The 13,830-nt window shown below is 33.3% G+C and overlaps 1 protein-coding gene across 2 annotated transcripts in view; it reads right to left on the reverse strand.

The window, feature by feature from the left end:
- ENGase (cytosolic endo-beta-N-acetylglucosaminidase) overlaps nt 1-13,830 on the reverse strand; it is a 43,143-nt gene that overhangs the window by 26,640 nt on the left and 2,673 nt on the right. For both annotated transcript variants that reach the window (XM_081731958.1, XM_081731957.1), the window contains 2 exons: nt 9,089-9,349; nt 2,794-2,942 (listed from right to left, as the gene is read on the reverse strand). In XM_081731958.1, the coding sequence (XP_081588084.1) occupies nt 2,794-2,942; nt 9,089-9,339 (400 nt within the window). In that variant the 5' untranslated portion in view covers nt 9,340-9,349. The remainder of the gene's footprint in view (nt 1-2,793; nt 2,943-9,088; nt 9,350-13,830) is intronic.

The raw sequence follows: 13,830 nt of genomic DNA on the forward strand, positions 1-13,830 counted from the left end.
TGAAATATAGCGCCACTGATAATAAGTCGTTCATGGCACATGCCATCTATAGAAGAAATAATGAATCCGTTTTACCTGCCTAACTGTGTCAATTCGTTGTAGACAATCATTTGAAGCTCGCATACTGTATAATAATGCTCCAGTTTATAAGGCTGTCATTGCTAAGGTTGCAGTGAAAAATTGTGTCTTCGAGGATATTCAGCATCCATCTTACAGCCCAAATTCTGCACTGCAGTCTTGACAATAGCAGCCCTGCAGACTGGAGTATTGTCACGGACTATGTGAACTCAAAGCACAGGAACTGATTCATTATTATTCCATAGATGGCGCTATATGCTATGGATGGCTTATTACTAGTGGCACGATATTTTAGTGTAAGCTCGGAAACTTTTGGGAACACCCTCGTATGTAACTGCAAACGATCTTAGTTTATATAAAATATAAAAAAACATACTTGTAGCTGAATACTCAAAGCACGTGGTCCCAGACTCGGTTTCTGGAGAGGACACGGAATTTCTGGTGCTAGCTCATTATCACGAAGCAACAGGAAAGCTACCTGGACTAAGAGATAACGAACTTCAGGCTAGAAAGCCAAAAATAATGATCAAAAGTCGTTTCTCTGACCATGCATAATACAAGTGTAAACCATCTGGCTGATTATAACTTTTCAGAGACTGTAAAACTAGTCTTTTTTTGTAATACACTTTGTTATGTTAACTGCGTATGTTATTGAATCACTTTAGTCATATATCTATATTATTCTTATTGTATACTCTACGTAAAATATTGGCGTAACTATACCATTTGTACCACTGTAGCAGTATCAATAAAATCTTTGGCATGTAGTAAAAACGAAACCATGACTGAGTTCTAATAAAATATGTGTTTCTACTATTTAAGAATTATATTTAGTGATCACATACAAGCTTAAAACAGTTTCATATCCGGGTACATTAGGGATATTATTATTCATCAGACCTTAGATATATATTATGTGTACCATTGTTCATTAGATCACATATATATTATGTATACTATAAATCATTAGAATATAGATATACTACGCATGCTATGATATAGTTCATTAGATTATAAATATACCACATATTCTATTATTTATTAAATTATAGATATATCATGTATTCTGTTATTAAATACATTAAGATATACTATGTACATTATTAACTATTAGATTATAGATATACGATGTATACTATAATTAAATACATTAAGATATACTATGTATATTATTATACATTAGATTGTAGATATACCATGTATGTTATACAATAGTTTATAAATATACCACATATAATGTTATTCATAGATTATACTATTCGATATTATGTATACTATTAGATCATAGATATACCATATATACTATTGTTAATTAGATTGTAGATATATTATGGATATTATTGTTCATTTCATTGTAGATATTCTATGTATACTATTGTTCTTTAGATTATAGATAGCTATGTATACTATAGTTCATTAAGTTATAGACACACTAGATATACTATTATTTACTAGATTGTAGATATACAATATGTATGCTATTATTTATTATATCACATATATACTATGTATACTGTTATTCATTAGATTATAGATATACTATGTATACTATTGTTCATTAAGTTATAGACACACTAGATACACTATTATTCACTAGATTGTAGATATACTATGTATGCTATTATTTATTAGATTGTAGATATGCTGTGTATGCTATTATTGATTATATGTTACAGATATACTATGTATAGTATTGTTCATTAGATTATAGATATACTGTGTATACTATTATTCATTAGATCATAGATATACTAATGAATGTGAACCATTATTCATTAGATTAGATATACTATGTACACAATTATTCATTAAATTGCACATATACTATGCTCTCCTTCTCGATACTCCACAGTGATTGAGCGACAAGGTCTTCTATCGGTGTGAGGGGTGTGCAACGTCTAATGAACAGCGTTGTCATATTCCCGTTTTGTCATCTTAAGTGGTTCTCTCCAGGTGGTTTAGCGGAGGTAGAAAAAAAAGTAGCCTTCGTACATTAACATATTAATACTTCTGAACTCAAGCATTTTGGGGCTTCCAGTACAAGTTTTCATCTAAGGTACCTTTCGTGGCGTTCTAGTCACGAAGAGATATGACTGGGAGAGGGCTTTTAATTATACGATATATGATCCATAGGTGTCCAAACTCGCGAGCCCGGCGCTCATGAGCTCGGCACTCGCGCTCAACCGGGCTCGGGCTCAATAATTGAGCGCGAGCCCAAGTGAGTGCGATCCCAGTTGAGAGAAGTGAGCGCGAGCCCAAGTGAGTGCGAGCCTAGTCAAGAGAGATGAGCGCGAGCCCGAGTGAGTGCGAGCTCAGTTGAGAGAAGTGATCGCGAATGCTAGTGAGCGCGGGCCCAGTTGAGACAGTTGAGCGCGAGCGCGAGTGAGTGCGAGCCCAGTCAAAAGAGATGAGCGCGAGCCCAGTTGAGACAGTTGAGCGCGAGCCCAGTCAAAAGAGATGAGCGCGAGCGAGCCAAGTGGAAAATGGCCATCTATGGTATAATCAGCACATCTTCAAGTATCGTCTCTGATGCTGAGTCAGCACCGAAAATATGAACGCAAGATATTTTGTGCATCATGCAGATAAGAGTGTACACGAATTAATAAAATAAGGACAAAACAATACTTTTTTAAAAAATAATGCAAGTTGTAACTGTAGTGTTAGGTAAACATAAAGATTTACTGATAGTTCGTTACAGAAACATTCTCACCTTACCTAAGACTTTTACTCCATGCAAATGCGCTGAATCAATCCAACATGGCGGTGGGATCGTGACTAGTTTATGACTAAAATAAACAAAAATGTCTATTCCAGCCCAGTGAAAGAATCGATATGCGTCATGTGTCTCGCATCCATTCACAAACCTAAAAGTATACAAACATATATATTTATTGTATTCCTGTTTATTTACCCGCGTTTTGATATAAGACAGTGGCGGCTAATGTTAGTGTTGCAGCGTTGCGCAACGACCAAAGTATTTCAAGAAAAAAATATTATTATCAATAGTAGTAAAGAACAGAAAAAAACCTTTTTAATACTTGCATATATACAGTTTAAATAACATATGTTTTTTTTACTTCTGTAACTGTCCGTTCCATAAATCCGTTTTAAAAAGCGAAAAATAATCCGTCACAGAGTCTCTAATTTACATTGTGTTGCAGCGAGCATGCAACGACCAGATTCCTTCAGCGCGGCAATTGGAGCAAATGTTAAGTCTCCTTTTCCCTATCTCAGAAGTTAAAGGGACTGGTCGTTGCAGTGCTTCTGCAACACAGCACGGTTTCCAGTGAACGAGAAGGTTTTTCACGCTGAATAAGATTTCTGAATTTTCTTTCACTAGCAATTAACAAATGGAATTTATTTTTATGCATTCATATTTTTAAATTACGGCACCATACTGAAGCAAATCAATATAATGACAATTAAAAGAGTGATTGCAAAATTACAAAATAAGAAAGAAAATATCTAGTAGAGGAGAAAACAAATGAAAGTAGACCCGCATTTACAAGTTAATTCTTAGCTTATATTGATAATGAAGGCTTCTTCTACAGTAATTTGTGAATCAAATATTAATAAGTCTGTATGTAGAATCGCTCCCCTCCCCCCTTTGTTGATAGTATTTTAGTATAAACATATTTCTTTTATAAAATAAGTATATTTTATACTCTTGATAATTTCCACATAAAACTGTATGATGGGGAACGCCACATTGAATTTGGGACTAGTTAGCAATGCTCAGGGGCGTAGCCACGAGGGGATCCATCGGGTCCGGACCTCCCAAAAATTTCGAAACTTGACTAACATTTGTAGACTTTCTTAATAAACTATACTTTTTTAACACAGAAACGATTGATGTATGCTAAATATTTTATTTTACGTCTCATCATGTACTCTTATAAAAATAATCGTTCTATCATTTTTTCTAAAAAAATATAGGTGACAGTAACTAAGAATTACTTATCGTCTTTTCGGGTGCAGTATAAGACAGGTTCCATATTATGTAGACGTATTGGAGCTCCCTCAAATACTTTGGATCCCTCCCAGTTAACATTTCTGGGTGTAGAACTGGCAGTGCTGTTTGTTTTGATGTTCTTTGATTTTTTTGGCTTCTGTTACATGCTGATCCTTCATCTGGCGGGTTTCGAGGTTTCCTTTCCAGAACATATCACTTTGGTAAGCATTGTTTCGCCTCATGTGGAAGTATATTGTGTTCATCGTGCATTGCGTAGTAAGCAAGACGGATGATTTGGAATATAGTTTTTTTTTCTTTTACTCACATGTGTGTGTGTGTGTTGATGTATGAATATGTGATATTCGGAATTCATATACCAGTACCTATTTTGTATCAGCTGGTTTGGTTTTTAATTATTAGATTAATTTTATTGTGTGTGCTCTAATTCTGTAAATAATTACAAATTCTGAATGAATTGTATACCATGACTTCTGTAAATAACTTACAAAAAACATTGACCAGCTTTTAACTGAGGAAAAATTTGCAATTAAGGCTTAGACAAAACAAGCAAAGGGCAATTCAGGAGAGTGTTCGAAAAAAAAAAAAATCCAGTTTAAATTTACAGGATATCTTATGCAGTAGTGTTGTTTGCAACAGATACATTTCCTCAATTTATTTTAAATTTTCCTGGATAAACTGTGAATAAAGTGTGTTCAATGTACTTTTTTATAACACTAATCTCTGCTACGAACTCTCTTCAGTCAACGCTGAAGAGGAATTCGGATCACTGTCAAGGACTGAATTTGCTAGAATGAATCGTTCGCAATAATCTAGAAAAAAATATTTAGTAAATCTACTAAGCTTTGAAATTAATATTAACAGTATCTATGGCGTCAACAAAAGACGAAAAGTTTTTTCCACATGAGAAAGAATTGACACTTTCAAGGAATTGAATGTCCCAAGAAAGGTTATCACCATTGGTTATGCTTTCCATCGAAAAAGACCTGACAATAAGAATACCAGAGTTCAACCAGCATGTATTAAACAGATTTGCTTCAATCAAAGAGAGGAGAATGAACTTACTAATTAATTAAGGTGATTAATCGGATAAAATATTCTGCATTTTTTATTTTTTAAAAACAGAATTTTATTTAATTTAACATGTCACATAGCATTTACATCTAAAGTTATGTTGATTAGTCAATGAGTCAACTTAATATCTTCTGTCTCTTATCGTTCGTACTGCAACACCCGAAACCACAATCCACCGGCCGCCACTGATATAAGATAATACATAGTGGTTGCAAGCACCTGAGGAAGAAGTAGGCAACAAAGGAAATGGTTAGAGTATGTGAGTACGGACTTCAAGGAGAAGATATTATGGTCCCGACGCACTTCCATGTATTTAGTTTTCTCTGTATTTACTTCTAAACCCAAGTCCCTGCAAGCATTTAATAACATATCTGCATTTTTTTCTATTGTTCTCATATCATCCCCTATTAAATTTACATCATCAGCATATGCCTTAACCTGGTGAACACCATTCAACTCTAGACCCTGGTTGCTATCTTTGATTTTCCTTATAGCGTATTCCAGGAGAAAGTTGAATAATAATGGCGACAACGCATCTCCTTGTTTCAGGCCATTCTCGACGTAAAAGCTCGTGGGCAAAAATTTTCCTACCCGGACTTTACTTTGGGATTAATTTAAACATACCTTAGTTAATCTAATTAGCCTTTTCGGTATTCCAAATTCTTTAAGGACACTGTACAATGTTTCTCTCCTAACCGAGTCCTATGCCTTTCTAAAATCAATAAATAATTGATGTACCGGGGAATTGTATTCCCACTTCTTTTCTAGTATTTGTCGAATGGTAAATATTTGGTCGATAGTTGATCGATTTCGTCTAAATCCGCACTAATAATCTCCAATAATTTCATCTGCGTATAGGGTCAATGTTGCTAATAGAGTGTTTGACAGGATTTTATAGGATAAGAGAAATGCTTCGATAATGATTACAGTCAGTTTTGTCGCCTTTCTTGTGAATTGGAACAATGATTAATTATTTCCACTCTTGTGGCAATTCTTCCTTGTTCCAGATAAGGAGAATGAGTTTGTGTATCTTGTTCCACAATTTTTCGCCTCCAGTTAAAATTAACTTAGCCGGAATTTCGCCTACACCCGGAGATTTGTGTGTGTGTGTTTTTTTTTTTTTTTTTTTTTTATTTCTTTATAGTATTTTCTACTTCTATTCGGTTGGGTTCTGGAATATACGGTTCTGCGGTGTGTATCTCCCTTTCTGCACGGATATTATCTATTAGTTTTTGGTTGTGTGTTAAGCAAATCGTCAAAGAAATCTTTCCGTCTATTTAAGATGCTATCTGTATCCGTGAGAACTGTTCCGTCAGCTTTCTTTAATACATATGCACGAGGTTGATAGCCTTTCCTAAATTCATTGATCCCCTTACACATGTCCCGAATGTTTTTATTTTTACTATTATCTTCAAGTTCCTTAATTTTAGCTTTCAAAAAATCGCATTTCTTTGTTTTAAAAGTTTTGGAAGTTTCCCGTCTGATGTCTAGGAAATTGTGTGTAGTTATTTCATTCGGATTTTGTAGCCAACGTAATTTTGCCTGTTTCCTCTTCTCTGCTAGTTTAATGCATTCCTGTTCGAGCCATGGTTTGTTCCTACGTATTTCCGCGTGTCCCAATTTTTCTTTTCCTGAAATTTTAATGGTTCTCTAATTTCAATCCAAGTATCCTCAACACTAGTGCACTCCGAATCTTCTAAAGTCGAGAATCTATTTGAAAGTTCAATCTGGTATTCCTTTCTTACCTGACTCTCTTCTAATTTCTTTACATTAAATCTCTCCGTTTTCAGACATTGAATATTTCCTTTGTTCAACGATAATCTCTCTCTCATTATAGCTGCTACCAGGTAGTGATCAGTGTTACAATCAGCCCCTCTAAATGACCGGACATCAATTATGCTAGATTGTCTTCTTCTATATACTAAAACGTGATCAATTTGGTTATGTGTTTTTCTGTCTTGTGAGGTCCAAGTGTATTTATGAACGTCGCGATTTGGGAATATTAAGGTATTAGCTATGCATATAGATGGTGCAAAAATATAGATAAGCAAGATAAGAGACTTTTATTTTCCTATCTTGTTTTAATATTCTACCTCGACTTCTTGGCATTAAATTTACCTTATTCTTGTATTATGCATGTTAATTCATATCCAATACTATATTTTGAAGAATTTCCTCCCACGTAAAGAATTTATGTTCCAAAAATAAATAGTAAAAATAACAACAAATAATCATGGACGTGCCATTTGTACAAAATTATTTTTCAAATAAGAAATTTGCCAATTTCCAGTATCTTAAGATATGAAATATAATTTACTGTAATACATTTTTTTAACATGAAGCTAAGAGAATTCCACAGTTATATAACGGAAAACAAGGGAAACTTAACTGTAACATTACACATAACGTCACTACATGCACGGTTATTTGTAAATACGGTTACAAAATTTTAAAATAAGCCGAGTGTGTATTAAACAGATTACCTTGCATTGAATGTTTAAAAATAAAGAACGTAATCTTTTTAATAAAAGCCTTTTATATCATACACTTTTCAACTAATTTAAGCTAATTACTTTAATATAGACACTTCAGTGAAAATTATCTACTATTCTTTGTAACAAGTATTTTTCTAACTTATTCTAAGATATTATTTGTATATCTAATGTTGCACCCCACAATTTTTCCCTATTTGAGTTTTTATACAACTAATACTTGGTTATATTTTATATTTTCCACTTTGGAAAGTTTTATACCATTTTACAGAGACAAAAGAAATAATTCTTTTGCTCAAGTCACACAAGAGAAGGAAAATGCACCCAACCTTGTTCACGTGATTTAATTCAAGCAAAAGACAGTTCAGTTCAGTTTCAGTTACCTTCCTTACGGGAGATTTATAAAGGAAGTCCCGGCTTTAGAGCCCTGTGGATTACGTCACTATATTTGTTTTAATTATAAATTGTTTGAAATAAGAATACGTATTGAAATGGCACGAGCCAAGATGGCTGATTTTGCCTGTTTGAAATATAATTGTTTATCACACTATTAATATTATAACGAAGGATAAGCGGCGCATGAACATATTGAAAATGAAAAACAGTATATCAAGATTGTAACAAATAATAAAATTGTCCAAAGTAATGAATTATAAATAGTAAAAATTGAATAAAAATGAGAGCAAAGCTCCCCAATACTTAGTGTTTACAGCGCCATTTCTTATCCTCAACAAAAGACCTGGATGTGTGAATTGAACATGTTTAACCTGTTTTCTTTCCTTGCGTATGACTTTGCCAAAAGAATATTTTCTTCTGTACAAGATGCGCTTGGATATATGATTATAAATGACGCAAATAAATTATTTATCTACGGAAAAATTCACATTGCAATAATCACTCTCACTTGCGCTGGAAAGTCACATAGCAGAAATTAAACTTTTATCGCACCAAACTAAGGAAAAACCTACCTAATGTACAAATTTGTGTATACAAAAATTCTTGTTTTAAATTAAGCTATAAAATTTTATTTTTTACCGATGTGACTTCTCTCAAGAGCTGCCACTGACACTCTGTATTTTCATCTATAGATAGAACTATAGACAAAAAATATTTCTTCAGTATTTTCACATTGGAAAATTGGTACCAAATTTTCTTCGTATAGCCTACGTAAGCGTAGAGATCTTTCTTCTAAGAATTTTCAAAATAGTTTTCAATCATCAAAATATTTGAAGAATTATACAGATAATCAAAAAAAATTATTGATTTCATAAATGAGAAACAAAGGAAGAATCTGGTTGAATATAAATAGTAAAAAATCAAAATATATCTCAAGAAAGAAAAAAAAATTCTTTTAGACGTTAGATCTAGAAATATTAAGTATCTATTTTAGAAACAGACTATATCTGTCTATTACGAACCTTGACAATAATGCTAATTCAGCATTAGTTTTTTCTAACAGGAATTTTAGTGTTACCTGTCTTCTAAATATCCGCCTTTCATGTCATGACAAAACAAAGTCCTTGGAACACTATTTCGTTCATAACGTGGCTGTAGCACTGTATCAGAGGCAGAAGCAATACCACAACAAACAGTTCCTGAAACACAATAAGACGAGGATGTGTGTAAGCGTCTTACATTCCATTGGCCAGCGGTTTTAACATTCCAGTCCCATACTTCTTTTAAAGATGATAATGGTAAACAAATATCAACAGGATCTGCTGCCATAAGTTGATACCTGCAAGCAAAAGAGAACAAATTACAATTTTATTATTTTAAATAATATTACAATCACTGTCTTCAATGTACTTAACTTTTTCTCAGTTCTCCGTGATACTAAGTTCTGTGCTGTTATATAATTTGGATCAAACAAGTCACTTGAGACCAGTAAACAAATCACGTGAAACCAATAACCAAGTCACGTGAGACCAGTAACCAAAATCATTAGTTTTCATTTCATACTAAACTATCAATATCCATATAGCAAACAGTAATGTTGTTTTTATAGTTTGGTTTCGTAATATTATAATGGAAATCACACATTAAGAATTTTGATACTTCTAAAACACTCATACCCATATAGATCAGGTTATTAAATGCTAATTATTCTTTTTCATACGTATTGCACATAAATCTTCAGTAAATATTGTTCTGTAATCAAAATTTGGTGTTGCCATCAATTTCATGCTTTCTTCGAATCACATTCTAAGGGAATACATTATCTCTTTCTAATATTCTCCATTGTCTTCCCAAATACACTATACTTCATTAATTTGTAAAAACCTTTCTCGAAACCATTCCTAGCATTTGTTCTCAAAACCGTATTTAAATCAATATATAAACTTTAATATTCTGTAAATCTTGTTAAGTCTCATTTTCAAATGACATTATAACCGCTTTCCAGATCTGTTCCTGTTGTCCCACCAACGAGTATTTTCAAGAGATCTAAACTTACCTGGTTAAGATATTAAAGAACATTTCCAAAAAGGGACTAGAGAACTTTTCCTGAATCGCTCCCAGGTCTCAATAATGAAATTAGCATAAAGTACCGAGAGGTTCGGATGTCTCGTCTCGAAATTCTCACCGACATCCAGATGACCGCTCAGACCACGACACATAAAAACACAATTCACACATGCAACGAAAACACATTAAATAAAATAATACTATGCTTATTTATTAAATGCACTATATGTAAAAAAATATATAGAAGAAAAACAATCACAACACTAAACGCTGATATGGATGTAGACACTTAAATATTTTCACAAACATCATAAAATTACACTTCACATTTTACGATGTTATAGCCCTTCAAAATTGTATCATATATATATAATTATTAATAATTATTAACACCGGCTAATAACATTAAAAGGTGTAGTCGGTGTGAACAATGTTAATGAGATATTACCATTAGTGATTAATAAATGAAACATAGTGTATCATAGTGATAGTCTTTCTTTTAGGCATACATGTATTTATGTTGTGACACAATTCATTTTTGACAGGGGAGGCGCGTTCAGATTTTGTTGGCTGAAGGAAGCCTCAACTGCAAAAAGTTTGAAAAGCTCTGGGCTATACTATTAATATTTAAAAATGTTGCAGTGTATGAATATGTAGCTTAGAGTGTATATAGTTAATTATTTTTTATATTGTGAGGTGGTAAACAACACCCACTTAGAAAATTTGAGAACATTAATTTTGACTTTAAGACATGTAAATTTTAGTGTATTATAACTTAAGTAAGAAATTTGTACTTACTACCAATCTTAGAGATGTTGAATTTGATAAACGTGATGTTTTCACTACAAATTTATGCTATTGCTCTCCCTCAAGTCCGTCTACAAGTCTTTTCCTCCTGTATTGTTGACCTGCATCTCTTCTTATTCCATTTTTGTAAATATTTAAGTTGTACGCGGCATTAACCAAGTATAAGTCTTCGATTCGGTAGTTTCATACCATTATTTGTTTTTATTTTTTAGTTAAAAATGTTTTGTATATAAAAATGATTGTATTTCTGTGTTCGCAATGGTTTGTGCTGCAACACTAGTAAACAACAACGATTTATTGTAAAACTTGAGAAGAATTTACACTTTACTTTAAACAGTGAAATCAATAAATATTAGCCCATGACTGATTTTTTAAATGTTATAATTTTGTGTTTCTATAAGATGTAGGAGTAAACTGAGAACATGATAGTTAACGTTTACGAATAATGTACTTCCGCTCAAAATTGCACGAGTAAAACAGATTTTAGGTAGTTATTTAGTAGCAACTGAATAAAGGAAATATACAATTTTAAGCAAATTTCATGTAATAGATTTTCACTGAACTGTTACATGACAGTGTCGTGTTGGGAGAACTAAATAACTTGAAGAGATGATAATGAGTGTGGGGTGAGGGGGACTCAGAAGGATATATATATATATATATAAAGAAACATTATAACAAGCTGTTCTAAAAGATCCTTCCAATCTTCAGACCTAAGGGGCCATAGCCCCTTAGGAGGAAAACATCCTAGTTACGCCAATGTTGATTCCTACTTTTAACTTCAAATTTTGGGTTTGAAACCTCATAGCTAATTATTCTAACCTACTGAAATACATCAAGAATTTCACACTTTGAATTTTAGGATTGTAGTTACGATTCATAGCCTAAGGCAATTGGTGGGAAAGTTATTCTTGGTGCAATCTGATTGATTGATCACTTTCAAATCTTTATTTAGTTTTTTGTAGTCTTGTTTAACATTTTTGGATCACTCTTTCTTTCTTTCTTTCTTTCTTTTTCTTTTTTTTCTTTTTTCTTTTTTTTCTTTTTTGAATGGAAATAAGATCTTTGATGGAAATTTTAGACATGAACCCTGAAAGAATATTATTAAAAGTTATTGATATATAGCAATAATTTTACACTTTGAACCTTAGGATTTTTAGTCATAATAGATCATAATGATCTAAGATCATAAAACTTTTCATCTGTTAATCGAAGAGTTGAAAACCGGATAAAGTTTGACGGTTAACCGTTGTATGTTCCTTTAACCCTTTCCGGATCCTGGCATTTTGGGCTATTTTTTAGACTTTCAGTCAAGCAGCTACTGCATCGTCACTATTTATCCTAGGATCATGGTTCGTACCTCATTCTCTTCAGAATAGAGCAGGCTTTCAAATGGTATCACTTCTATGCGAATACCATATACCAGGAGAGGGAAAATTGATGTCAAAGGGAAAATTTTGATGGGAAATTTTTTTGTCCAGCTTTGGGCCCCCCTGCCCCCCCTGTGTGAACGTAGAGACCTCCAAAAATTCTGATGAATAGTACTTGGTAAACTAAATGTGTGTACCAAATTTCAAGTTTCTATCTTGAATAGTAAGGGCGGGAGAAATTTTATTAGGAATTCCCACCATGCCCAAAACGACCGCAAAACACCATGATCTCAGGGAAAAAATTTCCTGAGACATTCCTAATTACCCTAGGGTCATGTTTCGCCCATCATTCTCTTCAGAACAGAACTGCCTTTCAGACGGTATGACTCACTAAGGCAATTGGGAAACGTCTCTATCATGTATGTAAAGGGGGAAAATTCTCAAAAAAGGGATTTTTTGGGTCTAAAAATCCCTTTTTTAAACTTTTGCCCCTCTGGACCCCCCTGTTTTTACGCAGAAATCGGAAAAAAACTTCTGGTAAATACTACTCGGTGGACTGAATGTTTGTGCAAAATTTCAATCTTCTACATGAAAAAATAGGCCCGCCAGAAAAAATTTCCCTACTTTGCCCCACTTTTACCCTATACAGAAGTATATTTGGATAAAAATTCACTGAGACGGCCCTAATTACCCTAGAATAATAATTCGACCGTCGTTCTCTTCAGAATGGAACGGCCTTTCAGAGGGTATGACTCACGTGGTCCTATCATGTATGTGAGGCGGGAAAATGACGAAAAACGGGATTTTTGGGGTAAAAATATCCCCTTTTCAACCCTTTGCCCCTCTGGTTCCCCCCCCCTGTTTTAACACTGACATCGGAACAAAAAATCTGGTAAATACTACTCGGTGGACTGAATGTTTGTGCAAAATTTCAATTTTCTACGTAGAAAAATAAGCCCACCAAAAAATATTGAACATAGGCTTAGAAAATGAGAAAAGAAATTTTTGACTTATGACGTCATCACCTCCTACGTCTGGACGCAGGACGGTCTGAAACCATATGTAATGTCTTCTACAATGTCTCTGGACTTGAAAAACAAAACAAAACAAAAAAAAAAACGGACGAAAAAGCTCAAATAGCAGAGAAATAACGCAATGTACCATGAAAAGTGCATATGGTACAAATTGTACCATAGGATCCCGAAGGGGTTAATCACAATATTTTTGCTTGTCAATATTTGTTTTGCTAAAGAATGTACCTGAGCTTCTTAAACTGTAAGTTTCTGTAGTATCTGATAAGTAATTATTAGAACCAATCGATATGCAACAGATGCAACCTGACTGGTTGATCAATTTCAATCTTTGTTTAAACTTTGTCTGAAGTTTTTGTTTGTAACAAAGTACTTCTAATGTTCTTTTCTGTTCATGGAAACGTGTTATGATTCATTTGAACAGAAATCACATTTTATGAAAATGATTTTAAGATTTATTCAACATTGGTCAAGTAATTGTAAGAAAACTGATGTATTAAATTAATGTGGGGGTACACATGGGAATTTGCATATTAGCAGAAGCC

Source organism: Thermobia domestica, chromosome 11 (genome assembly GCF_964235325.1).
Source record: "Thermobia domestica chromosome 11, izTheDome1.hap1.1, whole genome shotgun sequence".
NCBI lineage: Eukaryota > Metazoa > Arthropoda > Insecta > Zygentoma > Lepismatidae > Thermobia > Thermobia domestica.